This window comes from Schistocerca serialis, chromosome 1, assembly GCF_023864345.2.
Source record: "Schistocerca serialis cubense isolate TAMUIC-IGC-003099 chromosome 1, iqSchSeri2.2, whole genome shotgun sequence".
In the NCBI taxonomy this organism is placed as follows: domain Eukaryota; kingdom Metazoa; phylum Arthropoda; class Insecta; order Orthoptera; family Acrididae; genus Schistocerca; species Schistocerca serialis.
In genome coordinates this window covers 992,826,290-992,843,325 of record NC_064638.1, presented here as the reverse complement: position 1 = coordinate 992,843,325, position 17,036 = coordinate 992,826,290, and the positions used below count along the sequence as shown (strand labels likewise).

At 37.9% G+C, this 17,036-nt stretch overlaps 1 protein-coding gene across 4 annotated transcripts in view; it reads left to right on the top strand.

Moving 5' to 3' along the window:
• LOC126412986 (neurofilament heavy polypeptide-like) overlaps positions 1 to 17,036 on the top strand; it is an 86,364-nt gene that overhangs the window by 32,160 nt on the left and 37,168 nt on the right. For all 4 annotated transcript variants that reach the window (XM_050082903.1, XM_050082896.1, XM_050082881.1 and 1 more), the window contains one exon: positions 1,374 to 1,454. In XM_050082903.1, the coding sequence (XP_049938860.1) occupies positions 1,374 to 1,454 (81 nt within the window). The remainder of the gene's footprint in view (positions 1 to 1,373; positions 1,455 to 17,036) is intronic.

Here is a 17,036-nt window from a genome sequence, read left to right as displayed (position 1 = left end):
TAAAAGTGCCATTTCTGTTTGTCTCATTGTGTAAATTTTACATTTTGTACTATACTGTAGCAATTATTTCTACGTATGGTCCAAGTTTCAGATCATGCTATTTTAGTTGGCACTGATACACCATGCGAAAGTTGCTTTTGCCTTAAGTTTTGCACACCAGTGTATGAAAGTCGGCAAATTGAAACAGGTCTTTTACCAAACTCTAGGAGGATGTTTCTTTCATTTTGGAATGATTTTTCTGGGTGCTTCCTTCGAATACAAATCTCATTTTGTGATTTTACAGGTGACGTGAAATAAAAACCTGTTCATTTATGTGAAGGATGTGGATCTAGTATGTATATCATGATTGGCGGAATAAACAGATGCTTTTGTTATTAGTAGTATTTTAGTTTCCAGCACTAGTGTGTTACTAAGAGGGTATTGTGACAAATTAAATTCCTAAGCTCAATGGTATGGTGCCATGTTCAGACAGTAGCTTGTGCTTGTGGTTTAGCAGTGATGAATGAAGGAAGAGTAGGGGAGTAAAGATTAAAAAAAAGGGCTGTTACGTTATAGATATTAACCAAAAGATAGAGAAGTGAAAAATACAAATATAATTTCTCACCAAAAGTTGTACCATCAGAAAATTGCGAAATCATAGGTGCTATTTTATGAGTGACACTTTCACATGCATGGGGATTCCCAAAGTTTGCCAAGAATTTTCTAGAAAATGAAAATTTCTCATTGTAATAATAACCAAAGTAACAGGCAATTTTATGAAAAGTATTGATTCATGGAAGCAAAAAAATTTTGGGCTACAAAACTATAATGCTTCATTTTGGAAAGAATCACAAACGTGAAGTCTTCAGATCAAGTAAAACATTTCTAGAAAGAGGAGAATAAGGGTTTTCCAATAAGCTGTCAACTATAAGATTTTTTTAAAGAAACGGTTGAGTTTTGATGTGCATGTGATTTTCAGGTGTTGAGCTATATTTATTTCTTTAAATAGAATGTCTCCATAGGAACTAAATAAACTATTGTCATCAGCAGTAGCTGAATTGTACTGTCAATAATGAGGTTCAGCAAGGTGGAGTGTGAATAAGAAATTAATACATGTGACTCAGTTCACTAAATTATATTAACATATTGCTTTTCTTATTGTGGTAGTCACAAGATTTTTCCAGTCCAATTACTATAAAAGTTAAAATTCAGCAAGCAGCATGCATTATATACAAATGGCACCATTTGAATTAAAAAGTTTCTTCTGTCAGATTAATAACAAAGGTAATTTGAACATTTCTCCAACAAATTATGAAGGAACACTGCTTTTTTAATATTATGTTTCTGCAATCATTTACTTACTTATGTTGGTGGTTGTATGCTTCTCTTTGCAGGAAGGCCCTGGTGGTTACTCAGGTAGAGATCATCATAGATCACCTGAAAGAAAACGAATGAGGAGTGATGGCTATCCACAGGTTTGTGTTACAATCAGTTAATCAAAACTGTACAGAATTTTAATGCATTCAGTTGTCCAGAGACTAACATGATTTCACACTTGTTACCGTGGTATATTTTGTTACTTTTGAAACACTTGAGTTCAATTTTACTGAATTAATGAATTTGAGGGTAGCTCTGCAAACAGTCACATCATTGTTATGAGATTTATCAAGAAGATCCCTCTCTGTTGGATACAGAACAGTTAATGGGGGGAAAATTTCAGCACAACACTGCTTAAAAATTTCTGATCATCCCCATTTGAAAGTCTGATGTTACAGAAACATACATATCGTATCTATTTTCTTCTGTCCTAACTGTTTGTGTATTTGTGTTGTGAAGTATAATAATTGAAATAACTTGAAAAGTACATTAATGTTCTATTGTATTTACTAGCAGGAAATAACTGAAATCATGAGGGTAGCAAGATTCTAAAACTCTTTTGACACTGGATGCTGATAGTACTGGAAGGCAGATTGTTACTGAAAGTGTGTACTTACAGATATGCAAGTGTTAATTTTCTGTAAGTAAAATTCAGTTAGTTGCACACACAGAAGTAGAGGAAGCCCTCATATGGAGGGAATGAGATTTCCTGCATTACATTTATGAAATAACATCCCCCCCCCCCCCCCCCGCGCGCGCGCCCACACACCCACACACACACACACACACACACACACACACACACACGGAAGTGTATTGAACAGAGGTGTGAGATATTGTTGGTGGGAGTGTGGGAAAAATTGTTTTTGGTGATGGGGTGAGGAGAAAACTGTATGTTGGTTCAAGAAGCTTATTGGTGCCATATTTAAATGTCCAAGTTATTTATTGTCATTTTAGTTACATGAATTTAATTGTGACTGGTAAATATGGCACAGAAAGTCAGTGGTACCAGTTTTTTGGGAAATTGAAATGAAGGCATTTAAAGATCATTCCATGACATATGAAGTTCAGGAATCAGCTCCACCTGGTTTTGAAATATACTGAAATTTAAGCTACAAAATGCCTAGGGTTGCGAAATCTTGATGAGCTATTTGTCAGTTTTGGCCACATCTAAGGGGACCAAAAATTGAAGCTGTTTTTAATGTTTGTGGGTTATTTGGGTTAGAGGTGTAACATTTTATACCAAAGTGTCAAAATTTCTGCAATGAAGCATTTACCATTTTTGTGCTATACACCGAATGGGGGGAAATCAGTCACAATAATTCTCAAGCATTTGTGACTGCAGGAATTTAAGTATACCAAATGCCCTTCAGAAGTTCCTCAGAAGTTACTTCCACTGAACTTCGTCAGACATTTGTAATTGCTGTAAAAGTTATTAGCATGTAAACATGCTATCAAAATTTTTATCAAATTTTTGCTTAATTTGAGGCCTGTTGCTAAACATAACCATCTCCTGTTCATTTTTGGTTCATTGGAAATAACATGTGTGTTCATAGTAAGACTTTCCACAGTTTTCCTGAATTTGTGTAGCAGGTTCTGCTGCACAGAACTTGTGTTAGGTGGACAACTGGCCATCAATGCCATAAGATCACTCCATTTCACCTGTTTATTGCATTTGAAACCGGAATCTTTTTTCTAGGACATTAATTTACTAAATAGAGATGGAGAATTAGTTATTTGTGGTGAAAATAAAACTATTTTAAAATCAAACAATAGAAAATCCAGTGTGGTTTCAGTTGCCTGAGACTGCAGTGTGTGTGTGTGTGTGTGTGTGTGTGTGTGTGTGTGTGTGTGTGTGTGTGGGGGGGGGGGGGGGGGGGTGACTAATGCTATTGGCCGAAAGCTTTAAGTGTGAAAATCCTTTTTGTTTTTCCTATCTGCGACTCAGCATCTCCGCTGTATGGTGAGTAGCAACTTTCCTTCTCAGAATATTGTTACAAACTATTTGAAAATGTAGTTTTTATTAAAAGTTACTCAAGTTAAATTTGCTGTAGGAAAAATTTTGAAGTGTTTTGGAAAATGAAGTCCTGCTTCGCATTATTCACAATAGTACCTGGTATCTCCCAGCTACTTGCTCACATTTTTGCCTTTCAGAGGAAAATTCAATGTTTCTCCAGCTAGAATCAATTTAGGAAAATCTTTTTCTCTAACAAGAAGTTCCTTGGTGGTGAAATTGACTTTTTGAAGCCTAGTAAATGGTGATGTAGGTTAAGATCCCAGTGATCACACCCTGCAGCCATTCATCCTGGTGGATTCTGCTTTGCAAATAATTGACGAAAAAATTTTGGCATTTTGCATGATGATTAATAGCGTTAAAAATGTGTTTTATGTAGAACATGGTGTAATGGATAGGTTAAGGGCTTTACATGCAGGAAGTTGAGAGTTCGTATGTCGACATGAGCATTAAATTTTTATTAATTTTAGATCTTTATTGAAATGACTTTGATCATTTTTATTCAAGTAATTGTTTTAAATGTAGTTTTTATTTATATTCCTTTGTTCCATAATTTTAATCAATGTAAGAAGTTTTTCGTCTCATTTTTTTTCTTTATATCATTCTTTTCCACTCGGAATGTTTGTGATTGTGAATTTATGTATAACAGTATTCAGTTTCTTGAAAATTCTGGTATCATTTAAAAAACAAAATAGTAATCTATATATATTGACTGTGCAATGGTATGAAAAATGTATTTTTTATTAAAAGGTATGCAAGGTTTTTTGTGTAGTAATTGTCATTCATTTAAAATATAGAGTAAAGTCCTGTTGCACTATGGACAAAGGTGGAAATTTGACTGAAAGAAGAGTTTATAAGTAAAATAAAAATCAAGCAATATGGGGGAATAGATATAATGAATGCAATAACCTGAACAAAAAAATAGGATGTTGCAACCAAAGAAAATAAATGAAAATTAGTACTTAAAATTAATAAAAACACGTGAACAAAGATTTAAACTCAAAGAAGAGTGATAGGAAGAAAAATGATCAAATGAAGTTACTATGATTAATATGTGACAAAGGAATGGAAAAAAAAATTACATTTAAATGAATTAACCAAACAAGTAATCATCAGTCATTCAGATATAGATCAGTATGTGATACCTAGGTTCTTAACCTACATAACCGTATACATGGTTTCAAGAAGTTGATCCCACCACAGGGGACCTCTGCTTGTGAGTCTGTTTACAAGTCCACTATTTAGAGTGGGAATTGATTCAACAAGGTTTCCTTTGTTCATCAAAGCCACTGCCATTTCAGTGGCAAAATTGACAAAAGTTTTGCTAGTAGACTTGACTTCTATATAAAACGTATGAATTTACAATCATCACCATGAAAATGTGAAAAAATGTTTTTTTCGCCACTTTATTTGCTTCCTCTCAAAATCGTGGTAGCCCACGGCTGCTAGCTGTGGCCTACACCAGCCTTTTTGTTATTGTAATCCGAAATATAGGGTGGGTTAATCTTCTTTCAGCTTCTGAGCAATTAGATCTCTAGATAGCCAGTTTCTTTTTCTCAGAAATGTAATGTAAGGCACTTACGAAAATAAATACAAAGTGTGTAGCAGAAAACATACATGTTAGCACTGCTTATGACATTGTAAGGTGGGGCATATGGAAACAAAGGGTAATGTGAACACCAAAAAACTTTTACCACAGTGTTGTCTGTTTTCATTTTCTGCCAATATGATGAAAAGTGATGGCATCTGTGTTTTTGGTGGTAGTAAAGTATCAGAGAGGTATTTCTGTACAGATGTAAGACAACTTTGGAATATATTTACTAAATTGAGAAGTGGCCAATATAGATCCTATATTGCTGAGTTTATTGGAGCATTATCTGTGCAGTGTGGGAGCTATGGTGCTAGTCTGTAAAGTGTTAAGAAAGGTTTTGTTTGTGTCATAGACTCTCTGTGTAAGGCTCAAAAAATGAGCTTGAAAATTCTGTCGAGCATATACCAATGGTTATCATGACCAACAAATTGATGACTGGAAAAAAAGATGGCTACTCACCTGTTGTTGATTCTATTACACACTCATATTTTGTTGGTGGCAGTTTAGTATAGGAGCTAAGGTGATATTTGTTGGTGGTTGAAACCAACAAATAGAAAAAAGTGTGTGTGTGTGTGTGTGTGTGTGTGTGTGTGTGTCGTGCGCATAGATTGTAACTAAGAAATTAGTCACTTGGAGTCCAAGAACACAGTGGGCGATGTGCTGCCAACTCAATGCCAAACCTGCAATTTTTTAAAAAGTTTTGTTTACTGGGCAACATAGATGTTGAAGCATGAGGCTGTCTAATTATGAGCAGCCTAGATGTTGGTCGTGGCTTATCACTTAAGTGTGGAGTGTTTCGGCAATTCAGGGTACCATCAGATCATCTTATAATAGATGGAGAAAAAGCTATTCAGTGTATTCAAACATGATCAGCAAATTTTGTTGAGTCTATGCTCTGCTTACAGATTAAATGATTTGATTCTGTTGGGAAGCTTTCCTCCTCATACAGTATGAATTCTTGTGAAAGCAACCCTTACGCAAAAACAGTTTTACTAAAATGGCTTGCATGCTCTTTGTAAAGCAAGAGCAACTAAATTAAGCTCACAAAAGTGTGTCCAGTATGGCAGAATGATGTTCACAAGAAACTTGCTGCTCTATTATCCTCAAAGGCTTCAGGATCTGCTGTTGATAAACCAGTGGAAACTGCAGAAAGGGTCAGTTCGCATTTGTCTTGGTCACTCTCCACTACAATGTCAGTCCTTGCATAAGATTCACAATACTTCAGAAAAAAAGTGAAATTAATTAGCATATTTTGATTCCTGGTGGATTTAACTGAGATCCGTTTTTGCAGCATCAGAGGCATATACTATATTGTCATAACCTACTGAGCGAATTGAAGCTAAAACGTTTTCTTCAAATGCCAAGATTCGAAAACATTAACATTTGTTGCAAAAAGTTTGTTTCCACACTGTATGACGATATGAGAAATTTTTAGCAAGAAGAAAAGTCATTTATGATAACCTATAAAGTAATATTTCAGCTTTATTGTAGGATCATGAATTTAGTTTGAATGAAACATTAGATTGAAGGATGTAGCTACTGTACAAATGTGTGTTTCTCTTAGAAAATGCACATGCTACAACAATGGAGCATGCTCATGTGACAGTATTTTCAAGCTCACTTTTAACTTGATCCTGAGGACCTCCAAAATAACTGCTCGTGGTAATGAAACCAAGGTAAATGAAATGGCGATAATATGTGAAATGAAGACATCAAAGTAAGCACAAATTTGAAAATATTGATGACATGTTTGTGTTATTAAGGACCTCAAACATTTACAATTTGTGGTAATTGTGACTATAGATGTGAATTTTGGCTTAAAAAGTGGAAATACAAAATTATTTAACAAATGCTATTTCATAGTGAGCTGTATACAGATGAACTATTTTATCAGATACAGTTTTATAATAGCTTTATTTTCTGCACATAAATACCAAATATGTACTGTTCACAGTTACTGGTATTTAAATCTAGTAGAAGCGCACTTTCTAAAGATAATGTGCATAAGAACATTTTTGCAAAATAAAAATGGCACAAACACAACAATGTATCAGTGTGCTCGATGCTCTGGTGTCTTGCAGATTGTGGGCGTTCAGTGGTGGGAATCAGCACCTTAGAACAAAGAAACTTGTAAATTTGTGTGTTAACTAAGCTTCAAGCATTGGTGTAATGTGGACACTTTAACGTGGCAGTTTCGGGTGGCAGGTGTTGAGCTACAGTTGTTTCAGATACCGGTGTAGGTCAGGCTTGAATTTATGACACCGCCAACATCATTAAACAGTTCTGCAGTAGCTGTTACTGTATACTTTGCACTGTGCATTGCTCCTCCTCCTTAAAAGTAAATAAACAATATTGTTGAGAAAACTAATTCTGATCCATTGGAATTCAATTAAGACCACCAGACACTATGTGTTAATTTACACTTTACAGAAATGCAGAACATGTATAGGATGGAATGTAACAACATTATGAAGAGGCTGGTTTCTACTCATCATATAGCAAAGATGCTGAGTCACAGATAAGCACAACAATAAGACTTGTTACAAAATAAGCTCTCGGGCAACAAGGCCTTTGACACACACACACACACACACACACACACACACACACACACACACACACACGTGTGGCTTCAGCTGCCAGACTGCAGTCGCACGTGTGTGTGCGCGCGCGCGCGCGCGCGCGTGTGTGTGTGTGTGTGTGTGTGTGTGTGTGTGTGTGTGTGTGTGACAAAGACCTTGTTAGCAGAAAGCTTATTTTATAACAGTCTTACAAGGGGCTTGTTTTTATTCACAGCTTCTCTTCCTTCTGACAGTCAAAATTGTAGTTTATGTTCACAGCCTACTACCAATTTATAATGTCCACATTAGTGCGTCCAGAAAACTGAATCCATACCAAAAGTCTTTCTCCACTTGCGAACAGTTATCAGCGTTGCCACAGGTTCTGGAAATCAGCGAATTTCAAACAAGTCGGGGAAACTTGGAGGGGGGGGCGGGAGAGAGACTGGAAAAGTCTTTGTCTCAGATGAAACGGTTTGTTTACTGAGGTGTTAAGCATCGTCGCTGGATGCATGCACCACTTTCCTCCTCCCTCATTACTAATGCTTCCCCTTCCTACTACTCTCCTCAGGTTGCAGCCCGTGCTGCTGCCACCACTTCACACCACTAGCCTAGCAGCTGACCATGAGAGGCAGGAAGGCATGAGTGGTGGTTTGTTCGGATATGATTCTGAGAGACAGTAGACTCTGCCGCCAGTGACGGTGGTCATGTTTACATGAGTTGTATGTGAGTGATTGTGTGAATGTGTGTGCGCTTTTATTTTCTGACAAAAGCTATGGCTGAAAATTTAGTTGTGAGAGCTTTTTCTATGTTCCTGCCTGCAGCTCAGCAATCCTCTTTTTATGGTGCGTTGCTACCTATCCTCATTATTATTGATTCTCAGAGTATTGAACAAATTACCTGTTGCATTGCTTGATCACTGCGGTCTCATTTCAACACCACTCAGTCTGTGACTCGTGAATAACTGGCAACACGAGTGGATTTGTCACGGGCCAAAACCGCAGGCCATTTCTGCCAGTATCTGTAATGGATCAGGCCTGTCTACCTGAAGCCATGCAGTTCCCACTAATGTGCATGCCCTGCTGGTTGGATCTAGTCTCACTGATCTGCCCACTGGCTGGGTCTGTCTGAGTGGCAAATGCAGCAGATTTTCATGGTTTATTCATGGACTCAGATCCGCAGTGCTCCTGAGCGGGCCAGAGACCATGGGGCGATGGATATCAGTAATTGCAACAGTATCACCACAAGTATGTTGTACAGTGGAGTTTTATAGGCATTTTATATGTTCTGGACATTTTATATGTTCTGGTACATTTTGGCACTTCAATAGTAGTTCATATGTTACAAAGTATGGTGGTAGTTCAGTTGCTGGCGGTTTGTACTCTATGTACTTATATATTTCTTGAAAGAAAAATCACACAATATCAGTAAAATAATAGGTGTAACACAGTGGGGTAATAACCGACAATAATGAACATAGTAGAACTAACCTTTTATTCCGGTTACCTACAGTGTTGGTTTATAAGATTCTTCCCCACCTTATACACTTCTTTGAAGGGGCCTACTTTTTCTGGGGTTATTTCTGGAATCGGTGAAGGTATTATCAATGTGTCTTGCGACTTGAAGGAAATCCGTATTTTTGGCATGAAATGTTTTATTTTATTGAAATAAAATAACATTAGTGGTCTTTATGAACCTTACATACCATTTGGAATGTAACAATATTATGAAAAGGATTATCAGGAAAGACCACCTGCTTGCAACTTTTTTAGATATTTCCTCATTTGCACTATTGTTTCTTGTACCATAGCTGCAAAGACAGATTATCAGCTTTCATATTAACTTACCTTTGAGATGTCAAAATTTCTCAGGGGAAAATGCTAAAACTTGTCTGGAAATCAGGGAGTTTCACTTGTGGAACTTGTGGCAACTCTGGTTATTTTGTGTTGTATTTTTACCCAAAGTTCCTTGTCGGTTCTGTCTGTAGCATTGTCACAGGTATGGGTCACACGTGTGTGTCCATGAAAGGTTGAAATAATTACTCTGCAGGTTTCGTGAATTGGTTTTAGAAAGATATTGTCTTGAAACACCTTAAACCAGAGATGTGAAAATTGTGTTGCTGCTTAGCAGAAGCAGTCATTTGTTGAAAGATTTGGAGAGCTGAAAGAAGAAAACAAGCAAAGACCATTTCGGAAAACGCTTTTGAAATTTTTGTATACGCAAGTCTTAAAGCTCCCAAATAACTGCTTATTCTTGTTAGTTTCAAAGAACAAAGGTTTTTTCAGGCACAAAATGTGACCACTTTGTAAATTTGAGCGTCCAGTCATTTATAAACAAAGAATTTAGATGCAAATTTTGCCAAAAAAGATGAAAATTACACCAAAAATGTGTGCTACATTTTGAGGTCCATATGTATTTTACATACTTCCAAAATGCTCGGAAATGACAACTGCAGTTTGGTAAAAGTGAGTAAAAAGTAACTTCAGTGCAGAAGTGCACTCAGCATGCTTTATCTACTCCAAAGTTATTGCAGCCATAAAGTAGATTAAAATTATTATTCTTTCCTAAATAAGTTTTCTTAACTTTGATCATAAAAGTTTAATTTGATCGCAGTCAAGCCCCAGGTTCTGCTCTGAGTGAAGTGATGTGATTAATACATGTGAAAAAAGTTCGTGTGTCAGGCACGACTTACATCCTACATATGTACTATTTGCTGGCAGTTTTAAACAAGTTGCACCACCTGAGCGTATCTCTCAGGCAAGCTTACTCTTCTAGCCTCATGAGGGTGGATTTTGGGGCAGGGGCATGGTGGTTGGGGGTGAGGTGTCTTTTGCCACTTATTGGCTCTGGAGGACCCTCAGCCTACCTCCTTTATTAGCCACCTTGGTGAAGCCTACTTTCCTCTGTCACTATTGATGTGGTTAGCCTCTTTTTGTGCCACATGCTATTTCCCGTTTTAGGGGCAGCGCTCTGGTGCCTAGTGGGTGCTGTTCTCTTCTTTAAAATTGGCTGCAGTGGATTGGGCTGGGACAGCTGTGGGATGGATGGCTGCTGTTGTTGCAGAACCCAGGGAGACATTCTCCTGGGCCCCTCACACCTATTGGCAGTTATTTCTCTTACTTCATTTTATTTTTGTTGGTCCAAGTGATATCCATTACAATTTTAGCCTTCTCATTTTTCTGTTATGAAAATCCTATCTAGAAGCTACTTACATCTCCATTCTTAATCAGGTTGGAGGGGGTGAGAAGCAGGTGGGCTTTATCTCGCCACAGATGAGCCGTGGAAGACCCTTAGTCTGCACTGACTTAGTATTAGCTTGACTCGTGTATTTTCACTTGTCTTAAAAATTTTTCTCAGCTCTAGCATCAATATTGCTTTCAAGGCCTTGATTTTATCACTCCTACATAGTTTCATAATTCAATAAGGTCATTGAGTGCACCAATTATCAACAAATTCTCTCTTGACTGAGGGACAGATGACCTTGCTGTTGAGTTCCTCAGTCCCCAACCAACCATATGTGAGAGATATCAGACAGAATGGGAATTCTGTTTGAAAATTTATCGGAATTTGAAGTTAGTTGTACACAAAATGTTATCCATATTGGGCATCTGTTCTGGCACAGTTTTAAGTTTGAAGCATTGACATAATGTTCTTTCTGTTTAATAAGAATCTAGAGTACTTTTATCTTTTTGCCATTGTGTTAATGCTACAGTAGGGAAGTACTTAGAGATTCAGGATGGCTTTAAGGATTCTAATAGACTCTGAGCTGGCAAGTCATGGAATACCTCCTAATATAGAATTGATCCTCCATTTGCCTGGCATAGTGCAACAACTTCACGTGGTATGGATTCAACAAGTCAGTGAAGTCCCGTGCAGAAATATTGAGCCATGTTGCCTCTATAGCCATCTGTAATTGCAAAAGTGTTGACTGCAGGATTTTGTGCATGAGCAGACCTCTTGGTTAGGCAGTTATTACACTTATCATATTTCTTTTACAGGGAAATGTGATCAAATATTCCTCAAATTTCTTTGGCAATGATCTTTCATATTTTCATCAAAGTTCAACATGGCTGACAAAAATAATTTACTATGTGCTGCAGTTATTTGTACCACAGTTGCAGCAGAATAGAAAGGAAACATACTTTGGTGAAACTGTGGATTTCATGTTGTGATAATAAAAGCATTCAGAAAATTTGTTCAGAGAGCTGCAAGTGGATGATGTCAAGTCTTACATAAATTATTTAAGATTGAGTGAGAGTGCATTTCAGTATTTGCTCAGTAAGTGGTTCCTCATATAAAAAAATACTCACTTGAGAAATGCGACATGTGCTGAAGACAGGCTCACCATAACACTGCAATGTCTTGCTACAGGAGAGAGCTATTTTAGCGTACAGTACAGCACTTAAATATCTCAGCGCACAGTAACCAAAATAATTCTAGAAACGTATTAAGCTATCTATAAACTACCGGAGGAGGTATATCTGAAGGTAAATAAATGTTTATACACTATATGGGCAATAAGAAATTTATTTTTGAATAATTCAATTAATAGAATTCGTGCTTTCAACACCCACAAAATTAATAAAAGGTACAAAACAGATGAAGTGGCATCAAGAATTCCAAAATTGACAAAGTAGAGTGTAGAGCTAATAAAAAATTTATTGTGAAGTATTTCGTATTCCAGCTTGCTGAAAAACTGCCTGGATGTTTCCCCAAATAGATGGTTGGTCATAGATGTGTTGTTGGATTGGGAGTTGCCTGCAGCGTATCCCACCTTCCCATCACCACACAATTAATGGCGTGCTCTGTGTCCCTTGCTCCCCCCCCTCCCCCCCCCCCCCCAATCCCACTTGAAGCAAGGTTATTAAAAAGAGCTGAAGGAACACACCAACTTAATTTTGCAGCCTTTTTTACAAATGCTACAGACGTCACAGTTGTAGTGGTGCCAGCACTTGCAGTTAAATTTCACATGGCAGCGACCCAGAAGACGAACAGCTTATGATCAAATCTAAGGTTCTAGATTTGATGACCTTTCTTTGATGAAAGGTGAGATTTGACAAGAGTTCCCTATTACACTACCAAATTTCTTTCAAATAAATATTTGATGTATTAGCTTTGACAAAGAGATATGATAATGTAACAACAGCCTTGTGTCCAATAAATGTTAAGAGGGGATTCACATTTGGCTATCTGAGTAGCAGTTAATTCGCTTGAATTGTCCAGAATGTTCTTCAAATTAGTCACAAACGGTTCTGGCCCGGTGACATGGCCCATTGTCAACCATAAAAATTCCATCATTGTTTGGGAACAAAAGGCCATGAATGAATGGCTTCAAAGTAGCTGAACATAACCATTTACAGTCAATGATCAGTTCAGTCGGATGAGAGGACCCAGTTCATTCCAAGTAGGCACAGCCCACACATTTATGGTGCCACTGCCAGCTTGCACAGTGCCTTGTTGACAGCTTGGGTCCATGGCTTTGTGAGATCTGTGCCACACTTGAAACCCACCATCAGTCTTACCAACTGAAATCGTGACCCATCTGAGTAAGCCTATTTTTCCTGTCATCTAGGGTCCAACTAATATGGTCACAAGCCCAGGAGAAGCACTACAAGTAATGTCATGCTGTTAACAAAGGCACTTGAACCAATTATCTGCTGCATAGCCCAGTGATGCTATATTTTGCCACAATGTGTGTATGTCCCACATTGATTTCTGTGGTTATTTCACTCAGTGTAAGCAGTTTAAGCATACTCGCCAAGTTTAAGATAAGCTATAAGAGCACATTTCTCAAAAGTGAATGGAATGTTTGAATGGTTATGTTGAACCCTTACATTTGCTCCCAGTAATCCTCCTCTCCCCCCTCCCAAAGTGCCAATGTATTGTGTATAAAATATCCATATAATTACATAAGTTGCTCCTCGTGTTAGGATTTTTAGTGGAGACTGAGCTGATGTGGTTATGATACTGCTGGTTCAGGAGGCTGAGCTTGGGAGTTGATTTAAGTCGCTGTTGTAGACTGAGGCGTCAATGAAACAGTGTTATCTGGAAACATATTTGTTACTTACGATCTTTCAGTGTCGGTTGTCTACCCCAGTGGGACAGTAGGCATGCCGATTTGCAGTCTAGAGTGCAGGAAGGCTGTGGACATTGTGCTTCGTAGTTTGTGGCCTTGATGTAGGTCAGGCCCCAACGGCGATGTCGTGAAGGTAGCTGGAACAGGAGTCTATAGGTATAGGCTCACCATGACGCGCCAATGACACACATGGCTTGCACCTGTGCTCTCTAAGACAGATGTGCATTTTAGTGGGTGCCAACAGCATATCATGGATGATGGGAGTCATGTTCTAAGCCCAGGACCCAAATTAGCAACACAGTATAGAGCCAGGGAGGCGGTACTCAAGTGGCTCGCCCGACAGGTTGTAGGTAGTAGTCACCTAGTACAGCCCTTTGTGAGGGTAACGTCCAGTTTTGTCTACATCTTCAGTCATGGAGGTGACCCAACAGCATTGGCTGCTTGCTGTGGTGAAGTTCCATTACAGCTGATAAACTGTGATCTCAAAGGCGATGTGTTTTCTCGTCAGCAGGCAGTGCACTATGATATACCAACCAAGTTATCCTGAAAATGGTGATACTGTTATTGCTGGAATCATAGATACAGACAGATGACAAGAGACAGGGAGAGTGAGGCTTCTGAAACAGTCGTAGTAAGCTGAACATAATGTCATCGTAGCTGGCGATGTGGTTATTTGCCCTCACTATTTGGTGGGGTCTCAGAAACTGTCAGTTCTCCTTGTCTTCACACTTGTCAGTGCTAGGACACCATGGAGTGGCAGAGCTCGGAGGTTACATGTTACAGGTCTGTATTGAAAGGCTTGTAGAATGACGCCTCGGATGCTGCCATATTGTGCTGTTTGCATGGTTAATTACAGTCGGGCTCAATGTAGAAATGTAGTACAAGCAGCCCCCTGCCTTCTGCAACATTGGCACTATTTTTGTGCCCCAGGTACCAGTTGTGACAAGGCATTGAGCCAGATCAGGTTCTTTACCATCTGTGCCAGATAATGACTTAAAAATTTATATGTGCCCTGGGGATTTGATCTGCTGGGCAACAGTTAGCTTGGTTAAGTATTAATGAAGAAATATATTTGAACTTCCTGTCATTTGTAAGTTCTTGATCAGAAAGGATGTGATGGAAGAAGCAACAACTCCACATAAAAGTTGCAATTTATAGTGATTGAAAAGCCTTCTAAATACAAGCATCTATCTATTTGCATATTTTATAATTGTTAGCTTATGTTCCTAGTCTCTAATAGCTATGGGTTTATAATTTCCTTCCAGTTAATTTTTTCTCTTCCATTTGGCCCCCATGAAAGTATCTTTTTAATAGCACATTTCTCAGAAGAGTCAGTTGCTATATATTTTGTAAAAAGATTACATATAGTATCCCTCTTTGCCTTCTACTGATACTCTCTCAAATGCTACAGATTCAAAGCTTATTTTCATATCAAAATGAACTCATATTAATTTGTGATTGATTTTCTTCAAATTGCTCAAAATGATGCCTCTGCAGAGACCACCCTCACAGCTACAAGTGGTTGTACCGTCTTGCACAGAGTTTATACACAAGCTCATTGCTTTTGCTTGTTGGTATGTAGAAGAGATTTAGTTACTCAAGCCATAAACATTTTGAATGTTCAGATGTTTGCCCACTAACTTGCTGTGCAGATGCTTAAGTGGGTTTGTCAAACTGCAGACACTGTGTGTAAGCAGGAGCAAGTTGCAAAACCCTGTATGTGTGACTCAGATTTTCCATTGGGGAGTTTGTGAATTAGCTGCAAACAGATTTCCTATCCTGTCATGGGAAGTTAAACTCTCAAACCTACTTTACTCCATTTGATTTGAGAAGACTGGCACAATGACTGACATTTGATTGCTACGTACGGAATCAATCAATCTATCTGTCTTATGATTTACAGGGGAATGGTGTGATGTTATATTTTGCAACCTCTTATAAAATTTTTGTACTACAATAATGCATCCAGTGAAATCCCGTGTCAAAATTGCATGTGCTAAATTGCATGAAGTATTCTTTTACAGTATAAGAGTAAGGAAAGATTTTGACCTTTCACAAAGGAAAAAGTATCCAAACTCATTAGTACCGTTACTACTGGGGTAACATAGCACAAATCCATTGTAAATTGACAAGAACACTTCCGTTTCTCCTATGTTAGTTTGATTGGTAGATAAAACCTTGTTAATAGTACTTGTATTTTGACAATATTATGAAAAGGAAAGCTGCTACTCACCATATAGTAGAGACGCTGAGTCACAGATATGCACAACAAAGACTTGTCACACTATAATCTCTCTCTCTCTCTCTCCTCTCTCTCTCTCTCTCTCTCTCTCTCTCTCTCTAGGCAGCTGCTAGAGGCTGCAGTCGCATGCGCCTGCATGTGTGTCCGTGTAGTCTGTTTTGACAAAGGCCGTGATGACTGAAAGCTTTTATTGTCACAGTCTTTCTGTTGTGCCTATCTGCGACTCAGCGTTTCCACTGTACGGCGAATAGCAACTTTCATTTTCATAATATTGTTACATTCTATCCCGGATTTTCCATTGTGTAATTGTATTTTCTTTATATAAGCAAACTAACAAATTTTTTATTTTTGTGCAGGTTATAGAGCCCTACTTCGTGCGATATCATTGAATCCTTGTAATGTTTTCAGTCTTGCAATGTCAAAATAGGGAGTATGTGGTATGAAACTGAAATAACAGAATTGTTCCAATATTTTATTTGAAATATTTAACTGTCATAAAATAAGTACCAGATTTTGTTGAATTCTTGGTGAGGACAGATGTGTTTTATACATTGATAAAAAAATAGTTGGCATAAAGTGATTACTTAAAGCAAATGGCACATGTTACAGTAAGTACTGTTGCAATGTATAAGGAACTGGATCGCTCTCTTGAGCAAGAAACTGTTCATAGTAACATTATTGTGTGATTTCGACTGTGAATTGTGAGGTTCCTTTATGATACTTCAAATCATATGTAACTAATGCCGAGACAGAACAACAGTTGACTACAAACATTTTAAGCTCTGTCAGATAATGTTTTGTAGGAGTTTGGTTACAAAACAAATGACATTTGGTGCAAATTTGTGTACTTAACATTGATGACCAAAATGTTAAGATCATCTGCACATCAGTGCTGCATAAATTCAACAAGGCTTTCATGGGTGCTGGAGGTATATCGCATCATATGTCTACACGCAGGTCACACATTACTCATAAATTATGGGCTGGTGGTTTGTGGTCATGGAACTGGTGGCAGATACTATCTCAAATGTGTTACATTGGATTAAGATCAGGTGCATTCAGTGGGCAAGACTTGTTCACTATAATTCTCAAACCACTGTATCATGATTCTTGCTTGTGACTTTTAATGTTATCCTTCTGGAATATGCCATTGTCATTGGGCTGGATGTTAATGTGGTCCACTGGTGTGTCAATGATGT